Source organism: Trichosurus vulpecula, chromosome 3, assembly GCF_011100635.1.
Source record: "Trichosurus vulpecula isolate mTriVul1 chromosome 3, mTriVul1.pri, whole genome shotgun sequence".
NCBI lineage: Eukaryota > Metazoa > Chordata > Mammalia > Diprotodontia > Phalangeridae > Trichosurus > Trichosurus vulpecula.
The window spans coordinates 280188879-280205468 of record NC_050575.1 but is presented as its reverse complement, the minus strand read 5'-3'; the positions used below and the strand labels follow the sequence as shown (position 1 = coordinate 280205468).

The window sequence follows — 16590 nt, the reverse complement described above, 5'->3', positions numbered from 1 at the left end:
GGCTTGTGTTGATGCTTTCCTGGTAACTATTAATTGTTATTTGGTCTGTTTATATTGTGTGTGTTTGTAATTCGTTTGTATTTGCCCTGAAGTTCAGGTTGCTGGCTTTTCCATCCTGAACTATGTTTGTTATATTTGTAAGTGTGATTACAATAAGACTGTTAACCCCTTAACGTTACTTTCCTTAGTAAAGCAGATCAAAGAACCTGTGCTGGAAGCTTTTGCTGCTGGTCTTGTTGGGTCTTACACCCCTACAGCAGCTGCTAGCCAAATTGTTACTACAAATGGCTCAGAGTGAATGTAAATAGCAACTGTTTCTGTTTTGGCCAGAAACTCTGAGGGTCCTCCCCTCCCACATTGTTGTTGGTTTAGGAGGGTAGGGAGGGCTGAGAGGGACTAGATAAAAGAAGGCATTCTCTGCCTCACTTCTTACCTAGCTTTAATCAATGAAAGGGCATTGCTTCAAACTGAGATCTGTTAAAGAACTTAGCTGAAAAAGGCCTAGGTTTCCCACTGCATACAGGGCCATCTCCAGCCATCCTGATCTCTATCTTGGCACTGGACACAGATGGCTTCTGGAGGAGAAAATTAGACTGGTAACTTTGCACAGCCCTCCCTCACTTAAATCCAATTCATGTCATGGCATCATCTCCAATGTCATGGTCCTCTCCCAGACTAAAGGACAAACAACAATATGAATAAGTAGCCCTTCTCCTTGCTAAAGTTAATCCCTCTACATGTTCATATAATCCCATTCCATCCCACCTTTTCCATCACAATGCCCCCCCTATCATATTTCCAATCTCTTACTCATCTTCCATCTCTATTACCTACCAACATGCCCATACCTTCCCCAAGGTCAGAAAAACCCACTTGATCCATCAATCCTCTCTGGCTATACCATTATCTCTTCTGACTTTTATGGCTAAGCTCCATCTATAATTGGTACCTCCACTTTCTTTCCTCTTGCTCCCTTAATTCTGCAGTTTGGTTTCTGACCTCATAATTTAACTGAAACTGCTCTCTCCAAAGTTATTAATGATCTTTTATTTGACAAATCTAATGATCTTTTTTCATTTCTCTTTTTCTTGAACTCTCTGAGTTTGACACTGTTCATCTCCCTTTTCTTGATAGTCTCTTCTCTCTAGGTTTTCATGACACTGCTCTCTTCTAGTTTTCCTCCTAGTTATCTGACCACTCCTCAGAATTCTTTGCTAGGTATCAATCCAGGTGATGCCTAGTAACAAGTGCGCCTATGGCTCAGTCCTAGGTCCTTTTCTCACCCTATAGTATTTCGCTTGGTGATTTCAACAGCTCCCATATATTCAAACATAATCTCTATACTAAGGATTCTCAAATCTACTTTTCTAGCCCTAACCTTTCTTCTGATCTCTAGTCTCAAATTTCCAACTGCCTATTGGACAACTCCAACTGGAATTTCCTGTAGTCTTAAATTCAACAGGTCCAAAACTGAACTCATTATCTTTGCCCCTAAACTCTTCCCTCTTCCAAACTTCTCCATTACTATTGAAGGTACCATCATCCTTTCAATTGCCTAGACGAAAAACCAAGGTCATCACTGATTCCTTAGTTTCTCTCACGCCTCATAGCCAATCTACTGCAAAGACCAGTTTATTTTACCTTCTACGATGTCACATATATACTCTCTTCTCTCCTTCAACAATGCTACCACTCTAGTCTAGCCTTCGTGAAAGGACTAATGAAATAGTCTACTCTATTAATTGATCTCCCTGCCACAAGTCTCTCCCCACTTCAATTCACCCTCTGCTGAGTTGTCAAAGCACAATTCCAACCATGTCACCCACCTACTCACTTTAGTGGCTTCCTATCACTTACAGGACCAAATACAAAATCCTGTGGCATTCAAAAGCCCTTCACAATCTGGTTCCCTCCCCTCTATTCCAGTAGATATTGTGATGTACTCTGAGATCTAGTGATACTGGCCTCCTAGTTGTTCCCAAACAAGGCACTCCATCTCCAAACTCTAGGCATTTTCACTGGCTGTCCCCTATATCTGAAACTCTCCCTCCTCCATCACTACCTCCTGGCTTCTCTGGTTTCATTCAGAGTCCTTGCTAAAATCTCATCTATGAGCTTTACCTACTCCCTTCAACACTAGTGACTCCCCTCTATTGATTCTCTCCTTTCGCCTTTTTTTGTATCCAAGGCACTTATTACAGTGCCTGACTTTATTTTATTGCCTGACTGACTCCCTCCAAAGTTAGTCTAAACTTATTTTCTGTCATTAGCTGATCACATTAGCCCCTCAAGCTGTGGACCTTGAAAAAATGAACCCTCCTCTTTTCCCATCTCTTCCTCTCAAAATAACAGTAACTAGCATTTATATTAGCATTTTAGGGGTTGCAAAGCACTTTACTTATTTCATTTGATTCTGGAAACATAGGCGAAAAAAGGGTGACAACCAGGATCACATAGCTAGTAAGTGCCTGAGATAGAACTCAAATTGAGGTCTTCCTGACTCCCAAGTCTGGCACCCCATGTACTACATCACCTAGCTGCAGCGTCATCTCCCACTCTACCCTCCTTTACCCCAGTATCTGACAACAGTATAGCTAAAGACAACCCCCTATAGACTTAATCCCATGCCCTCCCATCTTCTCCAGTAAATCTCAATCACCCCCCCACCCCCACCCCCACCCAGCTTCCCAGGTCTTCAATTCTCCCTTTTAACTAATTCCTTCTCTACTGCCTTCAAAGACACAAGTCCCATTCCCTCATGGGGGATGGGGCAGGGGTGGGGGAGGAGAACAGAAGAGAATAGGGGAACCTTAAATACCTTTTATGTATACACTCCTTTCTCTCCTCTGACAGAGCGACCACTCTGGTCCAGTCTTCATGCAAGGACTATCGAAATTGAATCTATCTAATATTTCTCCTCTCACCCCAAGCCAAACTCTCTCTTAGTAAGTTTTTGAGACTTGCTGCCTCCACTTGCTCTACTCTCACTCACTCTCAACCCTTTGCAATTCAGTTTCAAGCACCGCTCAAGTGAAGGTCCAAAGTTACTAGTAATCTCTTTAACTGCCAAATTTAATAGCCTTTTATCTCACACCAAAACCTTCTTGACTTGAAGGGGAAGGAGAAAAAAGGAAGAGGAAAAGGGGAAGGAAGGAAAAGGTATAAGCATTTATATAGCACCTACTATGTGCGGTACTGAGCTAAGCACTTTGCAAGTATTAACTCATTTGATCCTCACAACAACACTGGAAGGTAGGTGCTGTTATTATCTCCATTTTACAGTTCAGGAAATTTAGAAAAACAAAGGTTAAGTGACTTGCTCAGGGTCACACAAGTAGTAAGTGTGTACAGCTGGATTTGAACTCAAGTCTTCCTCTATCCACTGTGTCACCTAACTGCATTTGACACTGCTGACCACCCCCTACTCCTAGATACTCTCTCCTCTCTTTGTTTTTATGATACTCCTGTCTCTTAGTTTACTTCCTATCTGTCTAACCAGTCTTATTAGTTCTTTTGCTGGCTCATCAACAATATTAAATCCCCTAAATATTCACTTAGGTCTTCTCTTTTCTAGTAATACTCTCTCGGTAATGTCCGGATCCAGTGGGTTTAACTGTTAAGAATAGGCAGATGACTACCATCTATCTAGCTTCCAGCTCTCCCCTGCCATTCAGCCTCACATGAACCACTGTCTATTAGACATTTCAAACTGGATGTCCTGGAGATTCCATAAACTTACTATTATCTAAAACTAATTCAATCATCTTTCTCCCTCTATTTTTCCTTCTTCTAAATTTCCCCGTTTCTTGATGAGCAGAAGGATTTTAGAAAAATCTGGAAAGACTTATGTGAGCTGATGCTGAATGAAATGAGCAGAACCAGGAGAACACTGTACACAAGTAACAGCAACATTGTGCAATGATCAACTGTGATTAACTTAGCTCTTCTCAGCAATACAATGATACAAGACAGTTACAAAGGACTCACGACAGAAAATGCTATTTACAGCCAAAGAAAGAACAATTATGTCTGAATGCAGATGGAAGCATGCTATTTTCACTTTTGTTTTTTCTCTCATGGTTTTTCCCTTTTGTTCTGATTCTTCTTTCACAACATGACTAATGTGGAAATATGATTAACATGTCTGTATATGTATAACCTATATCAGACTGCTTGCTGAGTGCAGGAGATGGTAGGGGAGGGAGAAAAATCGAACTCAAAATCTTATAAAAGTGAATGTTTTAAACAATCTTTACATGTAATTGGAAAATAAATTAAGTGAGGGAAAGAAGAAAGAAAAAAGCCACACCCCTTTCATTTTAGTGACTTTTTAACCATTTCTTTCTAGCAATTTAGATGGCACCAAGTTTAGGAGTCTATTGTTCTATAATGATTTAAAATAAACTAACTTTTGGTCAAAAAAATTTTCCTGTTTCTGTGACAGGCACCACCAATCCTTACAGTTTCTCAGTTTTATAATCTCATCATTAACCTAGATTCTTCACTTTGCCCCACCCAAATTTCCAATCAAGCCAATAAACATTTATTAAATGCTTATTATGCTAGGCGCTTGAGATATAACCAAAGCAAAATCATGGCTCCAGCCCCTCAAGCTCACATACTAATTAATGGTAGAACAAAATGCAAACACTTTTGTATATACAAAATGTATATAGTGTAGATGGTAGGTAATCTCAGGTGGTGGGGGGGGCAGGGAGGTAGGGGAACACAACTTGACACTGGGAAAGGCTTCTTGCAAAAAGTGGCATCTGAACTCAGTCTTGAAGGAAGCCAGGGCCAGGAGGTACAGATGAAAAAGAAGAGCATTCTGGACAAGAGGGCAGTCCACAAGCCAAATCTATTTCTACCACCACAATATCTCTTGCACCAATCACTTTTCTCCACTCATACAGAAATATTTTAGTTTAGGCCTTCATCACCTCCCACCTCCTAGATTACTGCAATGGCTTTCTAATTGATCTCCCCTTCTCTCTCACCATTCCAAGACATCCTACTCCTCGTTGATGCCAAAGTAATTTTTCTTAAGCACAGATCTGATCATATGACTGTGCTACTCCAAAAGCTTCTTATTGACTCTAAGATAAAATACAAACCTGGTTTGTGTATAAACATTCTGGCCCCAATCTATCTTTTCAACCTCACTGGATACTAACTTTTCCCTCCTGTAGCTCCCCCAACTCCACTTCCCTCTTCCTCACCTGAGAAGCTTTCCTAATGTTTCACTGAAAAAATTAAGGTTATTAGCTGAGAGCTCCCTACTTCAGTTCACATTTCTCAGATGCTTTCTGCCACTCACCTCCTTCACTTCCGTCTCACATGAAGGTGCAACCCTTCTCTTTGCCAAAGTAAACCCCTCACAAGTGATCCCATTCCGTACCTTGTTCTCCAGAAGATTTTATCATACCCAATCTCTCCTTTATCATGTATCTCTGCCTGTCTACAGGCTGCTTTCCTACTGCCTATAAACATGTCCTCCAAACTCAAAAAATTCTCACTTGACCAGTCCATCACTACCAGCCTACCAGGCAACATTCTACATCTGTCCTCCTTTGCAGCTTAATTTATAACAGGTGCTTCCAACTTTCTTTTTGCTAACTGTCTTCTTAACTCTTCAGTATGGCTTCTGAAGTTATTATTCGACCAAAACTGCTCTCTTCAAAAATATCGACCATCTCTTAATCTCCAAATCTACTGGTCTTTCTTCAATTCTTATCCTTCCTGCCCTCTCTGCAAGTCTCTGACATCACCTTTCTCCTTGAGACATTCTTCTAAGCTTTGATGATACTCCTCCTGGTTCTCTTCTTACCCTTCTGATCACTTTTCTTAGTCTCCATGGCTAGATATTTATGAAGGTCACCCCTATTAACCTTGGGGATCACTCAACCCCCCTCTTCTGAGCCCTCTTCTCTTTTCCTTCTATACTTCTTCACTTGGTGATCTCATCAGCTTTCAAGGATTCAATTATCATCTTGATGCTGATAATGTGCCTGTTCTGTGGCCTTCCCAAACCATATTGATCAGATCAGCCATAGTAGGACACACTGTACCTTGACTCCCCTGACGTAGTAATGGCACTTTGGTCCTCTTCAAGGACAAAGGACAACAACCAACTATGCGGATGCTTCTTAGACCTATTAGTCCAGTCCTGATCTCTCTGTAGATCTCTAGTATCTCATCTCCAACTATTAGACATCTTGAACTGGATGTCTTAAACTCATCATGTCTAAAACTAAGCTAATAATCTTTCCCTCTCCTCCTCCCCAAACTTTCCTCTTCCTAATTTCCTTATTACTTTTGAAGATATCACCATCCTCACAAGTTATTCAGGCTTTTACCTTAGTAACATCTCTCACATGCTCCCCTTTTTCTCTTCTGACACTGCTACCCCAGGACCTCATGACCTCATACCTTGCAATAATCAGCTGCATAGTTTCCCAGACTCAAGTCTCTCAGTCTAACCAGTCCCCAGCAGTCAAAGTGATTTTCCCAAAGCCCAGGTCAAAGGACAGGTCACCTCTCCCCCACTTCAACTCAATGAACTCCAATGGCTCCCTATCACTTACAGGATCAAATATAAACTCCTCTGACCTTTCCAAGTCTTCTGAAACCTTCTCCACTCCATGTACTTATTCTGCAATCCAGTTATCCTGCCTCCCTGCTGTTCTTCATATATAAACATTCCATCTCCCAACTCTGGGCATTTTCACTGTCTCCTCCCTAAGCTTGAAATTCTCTTCCTCCTCATCTCTACAACCTAACTTCCCTTGCTTCCTTCCAATCTCTTTTAAAATACCACCTTCTACACTGTGTTCCTGAAGTCTGGACACGTAAGGCAAAAATGCAAATTTTCAAGAAATGAAATTTTCAACATTCTATTTAACTGGAATATTAACAAATAACATCTTCAATATGATTTCCATCATTTGTGATGCAAAGGTTGATGCGCTTTGCAAGATTCACGTGAACTCGATGCAATTAACTCCACATTTCCTATGTGTCCAGACTTTAGGAACACCCTGTATAAGAAGCCTTTCCCCATTCTCCTTAATCTAAATACCTTCCCTCTGAGACTACCTTTACTTTATTTTGTATATATCTTATTTGTTCAGTTGGCCTCCTAGTTGTTCAAACATGACACTCCATCTCCCATCTCCATGAAAAGGCACAGGCCTTTTCCCATGTCTGGGATGCAACCTCCCTCCTTATCTTTGCCTCAGAGATTCCTTCTTTTCCTTTAAGACGCAGTTCAAAGCAACATCTTTTTATTTATGAAGTCTTTTATTTGTTCCCACTCCCTTCCCCTCAATAAAAGTCAGTGCTCCCCATTCCACATTACCTTATATTAAACTACTCTATATTTTGACGCTTACCAACTTTACATTTACACTGTGTTTTTATATACACTTCTTGTAGGCTCATTTCAAGTAGGAGTTGTTTTATTCTTAGTACTTGCATCTCCAGTTCTTGGCATAGTGCTTTGCATATAATAGATACTTACGACTCGCTGATTTATTCACACTGAGCTTATAGGTCACTAATACACCTACATCTTTTCCATGTAAACTTTTATTTAGCCATATTTTCCTCTGTACTACCAAAACTCATTTTTGAAACTAAGTGTAAAATTTTACATTTATCTCTTTTATGTTTCTTCAAATTAGATTCAGCCAATGATTATCTGTCAAAAATGATATAAAAGCAATTTCTGCACCCAGGCTGAACTAAAAAAATCTCTAAATTTTCTTCCAACACTAATATTATGAATCTAAGGATATCTCTACCAATATGATTATGGAAGTAATCATGATGCTGTGAAAACCACCAAGTCAGAAGACTTGAGTTGAAACTTTTTACTATCTATATGAGTTACAGCAAGTCTATCACTTTATCTGTGTCTCAGTTTCTTCATATATAAAATAAGGATGATACTTGCATTACTTATTTACCTCACTATAAGGCAATATTTACTAGCTGCTTCATTTTATAGAATATCATGTACTCCACTTTTGTATCCGCCAGAGAAGCAAATGATAAATGTTTATATTTCTGAGCAGGACTATCATGATGAAAATACCATTTAAAACAGAAAACAGGGAACTTTGAAAGTTACGTATTTTTACAAGTGAATTCTAACAAACATTCAAAGATTAATTCTAATTTTACACAAAATGTTTGCAAATATAGGAAGAGAAATGATCCTTCCTAATCCTTTCTATGATAGAATCATGGCCTTGATACCTAAACCACAGAGTCAAAAGAGAGAAAGAAAACTATAGACAAGTGTCTCAAATAAATATTGATGTAAAAATTGCAAGCAATATAGTAGCAAAGAGATTCTGAGAACACATTACAAAGATTACAACAACCAACTTGAATTTATACCATGAATGTCAAACTGGTTCAATATTACAAAAACTATAAACTTAAGTGACCATATTAATAAAAAGAACAACAAAAATTATGCTATCTATAAATGCAGAAATAGATTTTGATGAAAAACAACACCCTCTTCCATGAAAAACACTGGAAAACTGGAAAAGAATAAATGGACCTATCCTTAACATGGTAAGCAGTATATCTCTAAAAGCAAGAGAACATTCTATCTAACAGAAACAATCTAGAATCCTTTCCAATAAGACCAGGGCAAAGCAAAGGTTTCCACTGGTACCACTCCTCTTTGATACGGTGCTAGAAATGCTAGCTATAGAAATAAGACAACAAAAGGAACTTGAGGGAAAAAAACATAGGCAGAAAAACAAAATTATCATTTCTACAGATGAGATGGGTACTTACAGAGCATTAAAATAAACTAAAAAATTAACCAAAACAACTTCATCAAAGTTACAGGATATTAAATCCATATAAGTAATCAAAATTTCTGTATATACCAACGACACCTAGCAGGAATAAAAATTGCATCTAAAATAATTACAGAATGTATAAAACACTTAGCAGTCTACCTCCCAAGGTACACACAGGAATTCTATAAATACAACTACAAAACACTCTTTGTGGAAATACAGACCTAAATAGGCAAAGAAATAGTAATTATTCATGGGTAATCAGTACAAATATAATAAAAATGACAATACAACCTAAATTTGCTAACTCAACCACTACAGGAATGCTTGATAGAGAAAGAAAAAAAGAATAACAAAATTCATCTGGAGGAATAAAAGATCAAGAATCTCAAGAAAAATAATGAAAAAAAAGTTGGAGGGAAGAAACTTTCCTTGAAATACCAGATCTCAAACTATGTACTACACAAAGCAGTAAGCATCAAAACAATTTTATACAAGTTTGAGAAAGGAACAGGGAGAGGGGGAGGGAGGGGGAGAAAGGGGAGGGGAAATGAGAGAGGGAGGGAGAGATATTAAAAACACAAACGGTTGGTTTTTCTTTTTTTTCCCCAGTGGGAGAGGATAGCAGAAGAAGAGAAAATAAATACTTGCTGAGAATAAAATGTAATTTTAAGCAGTTAAATGTTGAGTTTATTACATATTTTAAGAGAAAAATATTAGAGAAGATTTTCTGTTCTACTTTGTATTGGAAATCTTCATGTTACTTGGTCTTTGTTACATTCAGAATAAAAATAAACAAAATACTAAAACAGAAATAGCATTTAAAAGATCATCTGACTGGAAGAAATTCCAGTAGGAGGTATAAGATTGGTGAGGTGAGGTGGCATAATCTATCAAAAAAAAGAACAGTGGAATAAGAGCTTAGAATCACTTGGATTTTAGTTTGTCATCAGTAAAGAGTAACAATACCACCTAAATATTTCACAGGTATCATTATAAGGAACATATTAAATAACGGGTAAAAGTATTCTGGAAATTGTAAAGTTTTAGCTACATAAAAGTAATAATGAAGAAGAAAGAGGATAGCTGAATTGAGGCTAGTAAAATGAGAGGGTCTAACCTAAGTGGACAACATCAACCTCTTATATTACTAAAGCACTTTAAAAATTTTTAAGAGCTTCCTTTCCCCACAAAAATCTTGTGGGGCAGATAAGCCAAGTACTATGACCCCCATTTAACTAGTTAGGAAACTGAGGCTCTGAAAGGCAAAAGGAAAGTGAAAGACATTGTAGAGGAATCAGTAAGATCTGATATCCAATTAAAAGTGAGGAAGGAAGAAGGTTAACTTACAGTTGAGAGGGTGGAAAGGCAGGATAGTTGTACCCAGGCAGTCCTGAGGAAACAGGGAGGTGTCTCATCTTATAGAATGTAAGATCCTTGGGGGTAGGGATTTTCCATTTCTCAGTCTTCTATATCTCCCATATCCATAACAAAAAGCCTTCAGTGCAAAATTTGGGCAAGAGAAGGAAAGTAAGGATCCCAATATCAGCCATCCTCCCTCCACAGTTCAGCACAAGCCCCACTTCTTTCCAGAAAACAACCCCAATGATTCTAGGGATAATGATCTTTCCTTTTTCTAAGTTTCTAATCATTAAACTGGAACAATGGTGTGATAGAAGGGAAAAGGCAAAGAACTTGAATCAAGAAGATCTCGGTTAATTCTGCCTAAGGTACTAGCATTATGACTACAGATAAATCACTTAATAAAGTTCAAACAGTAATCTCACCTGTAAAATGGGGACTTAGTGTCATTCTCAAACAATTGTATCAAAAAAATTAATATAAGTTATTAATATTGTTCTTATAAAACGAAAGGTAGAATGGTATAATGGATACAGAGCAGGCCATTAAAACTGGAAGACATGGGTTCAAGTGCAGGCTCTATCATATTCTCGCAGCTTGTCCCTGGGTTATTTAACCCTGGTGCTGCAGGCAACTCTCAGTATGATTTTAAGTTGAAAAGAAGGTACCAACTTGTCCTAAAAGAGTTTCCTCATTCCTCACAGCTGTAGTCTCTGTCCCTAACGTATATAGTCTATGCCACATAATTTAACACAGGAGTATACTGGCATGTACTGTACTAAAAGCATTCATCTTGTAAATGCCCAATCGATGGTAAGCTCCTTGAGGAAGAATTGTCAGACTCTTTTAATCTCCCAAAGTGTTTAGCACAATGCTGAGCAAATTTAAGGGGAAAAAAATTTGGTGACAAGAGTTAAACATTTCCATTCCTAAGTCATACCAAACAATATAGTGCTATATAGACTGATTTCTCTGGAATAGCAAAAAAAAAAAAAAATTAGATAAGGAGTCCTCAGTCTTTCCCCTGTGCCAGTCCAAATCCTAAACCTCAAGTTTCATCTCCTTCATGAAGCCTTCTCCTGATTTACATTCCAGAGCACACTGCTTTTTCTGATGTACACCACCAATTCACCCACTTCCTCCAGTTACTCCTGGAACATAGTCACTATTACCCTAGTATTGCAGTCAATAACCTTTTTCAAATGAGAGTCACTAACACAGGCAAAGGCAGGGTTTGGAAAAGAATAAGAAAGAGAGAAAAAGTGAAGTAGGGGAACTGAAGAAAAAACACAAAAGAAATATGAAAAGTACAGAAGTACTAACCAGTGACCTATCCCAACCAAGTAGAAAGGGCTATGATCTAACAGCTGAGAGAGTGGGGTTCTTTTTACTAATGGTTCTGACATCAATATGGGTAACAGCTGCCATACAGCATAGCTTTAAAAAGTTACTCACCCTGCTCTCCAAAAATGTGTTCCATACATTCTTATTAATTACTGGAATTTGAATGAGTTGACCCTTTTGGGGGAGGGTGTCAACCCTGCTCTAAGTTCTAATTCTACTGCAAGGTTTCAAACCAATACTCATTCAACCATCAATCCCAACTGACAAAATTCAGTGAAGTGTACTTTGATGTACAGATCAATGTAGGCATAATAAACATGACAAATTCAGTGAATCATTATTGAAGTTATTTGAATACTCTGATTTTCTGACACATGAATATGTATCTGAAAGAACACCAAGAACAATGAAACAAGGGACATTCCTCTTTTAGAAACAATATTGGTAATCTTGGCAATACTACTAAAATATAATCTGAAGTCTGTCCTGGAAGTGAAAAAAATAAAATTGAGGTCCTATTAAAACTCAAAATGCAAAAAAAGCAATTTATTACGTCAATTTTATTCAAAGAGAAAGGTATTGCCATGTTTTTCCTGCCTTTAATTCAAAGAAAAGTTAAAAAATGAGGTCTAACAATATCACAGGCAAGCAAAAAAACATAATTCAAAATTACCTAAACCCGAAATATGAAAATGGGAGCAGCAAAAAGAGGCTGCTTAGCTCCCCCTACCCAAAAAGTTGAAGATTCCAACAATTCAACTAGGAGACTGCAAAATCTCAGGGAAATCATATTTTTCCCTCTTATTTTCCTTTAGAATTATGGAGGGGGCGGGGCGTGGGGATTAAGTCAATTTGCATGAAAACATCAAAGAAAAAGTTGCAGATACCTTTCCTGGTCGGTGGAGCTCTTAATTGGTACAGCCATTCTGGAAAGCAACTTGGAATCATGCCCCCAAAGTTACTAAACTGTGCATATCCTTTGACTAAGGGATGTCCAAAACCCAAAAAGACAAAAGAAAGAAAGAAAGAAAAGGACCCTTATGTTTAAAAAATAACAATTACAGTAGCTCTTTTTGTAGTGCAAACTTAGGTGCCCATCTTTCGGGTAATGGCCGAACACACTGTGGTATATGAACATCATTACAATTCACTAATAAATAATGAAAGCATTGGTTTCAAAGAAAACTAGGAAGACATGTATGAACTGATGCAGACTAGACTGAGCAGAACCCAGAAAACCATTTCTACAATAACTAGAACTGAAAGATAAACAACTCAAACAGTTAAAACTGATCAATGCAACAACCAACAGTGATTTGAGATGATAAAGACTGTTACCCACCTCCCAAAATAGAGGAATAGACTCAGGGTGTAGAATAATAAATTTATTTTTTAGGCATGGTATTGTTTTAATTTTGCATATTTGTTACAAAGCTATTTTTTTCCTTCGGAAGATGGGGTTAGATTTTTGGTAACTGAAAAAAAATGTTTTAACTCAAGATTAACACAAACCTTGTTACAACAAATAAGATGACAAACCCCCGATTAGGCGGGCCTGAAAAGTCCACAGCAAGGAAGATAAAAACCGGGCAGACACGGTGAGTGCGCGGGGAAGAAGGAGCAAAAGGCTCCCGGCTCGGACTCCCCCACGAAGTAACAACCTCACAACGGAAAGTGGCCGGAGGTGGAGGAGTTGGGGGTGCGGGGGTGGAGCTCAGCCCCGAGGCCGACCCAAGAGACAGAGCGGAGACAACTCACGCTGCCTCCCTCGAGTCCAGAACCCGACCACCCCTCTCCCGCAGGCCCTCTCCCTTCACCCACGGCAGAGCCACCCGCCCGTGGAACTTACTAGTGACGACCGCGTGTTTCAACGCGGGGAATCCCTAAGGGGGTGGGGACTCTTTAGCGGGCTACACCAAAGCGGAGGAGGTCTCCCGCACGCGGCCAGTTCAGGGCTCCGGGATGCCAGCGGGCCCCGACTCAGGCTCGACAACAGGCGGAACAGGGGCGGCAGGGAACGCAGGGCCTAGTCGTGCCCGGAGCCCCCTGCCTCTCCGCCGACGCCTCGGACGACCCGCCCCCCCCCTCCCATCTTCCACTTTACCTTCTCCTCCACGCAGTTCACGATGATGGACGGATACTTGCGGCTAAGCCAGCGAAAGAAAGCCGGGACTCCCATGGTGTCTGTCGGGCGCTTTTTGAGTAGGCAAGCCCGGTCCCGGGGAAAAAAAAAGCGTAACCAGAGAGACAGGAGGCGGCGGCAGCAGCGGCAGAGGGCAGGCACTTCCGCCCACCTTCAGGCCGAGCGGGAGGAAGTGACGCCACGCGGCCGCCGCGGCAGAGCACGGCGGGAAAAGAGCGCCGGAAGGTGGGGGGACGGGGGGAACGACCCGACTGAGGCGGGGCCTTCGCTGCTACGGGCAGCCCCAGAGAGAGTGGGTGCACGCTGCGGTACCCAGCGAAGGCGACTGCCGAGGGTCTGGGGGCCCAACCGCCATGGCGGAGGCCTAGCCCTGGCGGCCCGAGCTCCTGTTAGATGAGGCGGGGCCTATCTGGAGCGCCTCGACCCCGAGGGCCCCGCGCACAGCTGTTCCCCACCCCCGCTCATGATTGAGCGGCACAGGTGGGAGGGAGGCCCTGGGATGGTCACGGTCTTCGCTCGGGCCCCACACCGAGTAGCAGCTCCGATCTAGGGAACTTCTTTGTGGGACCTAGCCTCGCTTGTGGGCTCAGGAATTTGGTCTTTGGGGAGGGGCCACAAAAAGGACGTCTTTTGTCTGCCTTTCGCCTGATTGAGACCCACCCTGCCTACGCTTGTATTGCAGCCTCGGGAATCTTTTTCTGGGGATCGAACCCGCTTTGTGTACGTTGTTTCTCCTACGTACACCCGGCTCGGAGCCTTTGAACAATTACTAATAGGGATGTGTGTTCTTACTCGGACAATGAACTCGTTTAAAATGGAAAGTAAAACTCCCATTTTTGTTTGGTTTTGAATGGTGCACGTCAAAGGTAGCCCAGTAGATAGACCCTTTCAGTGCCGCTTCACTTAGGGAAATTCGCCGCCTAAGTTACTGCACGGGTTCTGAAGTGTGGTCGGGGGAACCTGGGTCCTTCCAGGCCATTTCAGGAGGTCGGCGAGGTCAAAACTATTTTCGTAATAATACTAAAGGGTTTTAAGCTAAATATCGAAAGCTATAACCCACGTGAACAAAAAGCTCTTTGGAGTCTCAATGATTTTTAAGAATGTAAAAGGGTCCTGAGACCAAAAAGTTTCAGAACCACTCAGTTACAGGATTTAGCGCTGGAAAGAAAGCATCTTAGAGAATAATTAGTTACGCTTACTTATAAAAAATGAGCAAACGTGCCCATAGAACATAAGTGATTTGCCTAAGGTCTTGTGGCTTTAATAGCAGAGCTGGGATTTAAATGCATGCCTAATAACTCCAAAAGTAGCGTTGAAGACATTTATTTCTGTACTCCCAGAAAACTGCTGTACCATTAATTTTCATCTTCAAGGGACAGAATTCCTTTCTAGGTTTCTAGATATTTATATTCATGTAGTATCTATGCGTGAGCCTGCAAAATTTAATGTTTTAAAATTTCTTTAGGCTTTTTAAATGACCAGTTCCTTTTGCATTTACTTTTATGGTAGGAAGATGTATTTTTAACTCATCACAAGTGTCTTTTTCATTTGTTAATTAAAAATGCATTCCACTGTTTCTGAAATTGAAATCCTTGTGGGTTTTTAAACATATGCTTACAAAAGCTAGGGAAGTTTAAACTTGGTATTAAATAGGCTATTAAAAGCCTAAGCTATTAGGGTTGGAATAAATTTTAAAATCATAGCAGCCACCTCCCTTTATTTTACAGATGAAGAAACAGGCTAATTAATATGGGGTTAAGGGAAAGTTGAGAGTCAAGAATAACGCCTAGGATAGTGGTGACTTTAATAGTAAAAGGGAAGTTAGGAAGAAGGGAGAGTTTAGGAGAAAAGATAATTGAATTTTGGACATGTTAAGTACATGTCTACAGTACATTCAGTTTGAGATATCCAATAGGCAGTTAGAGATGAAAGTCTGGAGGGTTGGATAAGTAGATCTCAGAAGCATCAGCATACATAATTGAATCCATGGGAATTGATGAGATTAACAATTGGATTATAATAAAGAGAGCCCAGAATACACCCTTGGGGGACACCTAGGATTAGCAGGTTGATGTAGATGAAGATCCAGCAAAGGAGATAGAAAAAGAGTGAACAGTCAAGTCGGAGGAGAACCAGGATAGAATATTGTCATGGAAACCTACAGAGAGGAGAATACCAAGGAAAAGAAGGTGATCTACAAGTTTTAAAGGCTGCAGAGAGGTCAAGGATGAGGATTATGAAAAGGAGAATACTAGACTACAAGTATACAGATAAATATGATACAAAATAGAATATAGTAGGCCAAGGACAGGTCCAAACTATTCCAGGACAGTTTGCAGTGAAATAAAGAACATTTAGGGAGGTTCAGAGGAGGTAGTATGGTAGAAGTACAACCTGAGCTTAACCTTGGAGGAGAAGAGGTTTTCTCCGTTCCAAGATGTGAAGGGAATACATTCTAGGGGTGGTAGATGCTCAGTAAAATTAAGAGACATTATAACAAGATTGAAAAACACAAGTCCAATTTGATGGGAAAGTAGAAATATGCAAAGGAGGAGTAAAGTGAAGCAAGCCAAGAAAGATAAGTTACTAACAGTACAGTACCCACAGTGACTACACCAGTGTACATGGAAAGAACAATAAAACTTAAATGAACCTTGTGAAATTGCCAGCTGTATGAAGGATGGATTTGAACAGAAGTGCTGTATGCTTGGAGTGTTTTGTGTATGTATAGTGTTTATAGAGATGGCATGTTATCTTAAATGTCAGCCTGTAGGTCCGAATAAGAACTTTGAATTAATTCTAAGGTATATATACTTGCATACCTTAGAATGTAAAATCAGAGATCTAAATAAGTACTGAACTTAACAAAAAAAACCCCTCTGCATCTTTGAGTAAAACAGATGTGTTGTCAAACTTTAT

General features: G+C 40.1%; 1 protein-coding gene across 1 annotated transcript in view; it reads right to left on the bottom strand.

The window, feature by feature from the left end:
* XRN2 (5'-3' exoribonuclease 2) overlaps positions 1-13848 on the bottom strand; it is a 103307-nt gene extending 89459 nt beyond the window's left edge. The window contains exon 1 of the mRNA XM_036750531.1: positions 13633-13848. Within this exon, the coding sequence (XP_036606426.1) occupies positions 13633-13707 (75 nt within the window). The 5' untranslated portion in view covers positions 13708-13848. The remainder of the gene's footprint in view (positions 1-13632) is intronic.
* Positions 13849-16590: the final 2742 nt, after the last annotated feature.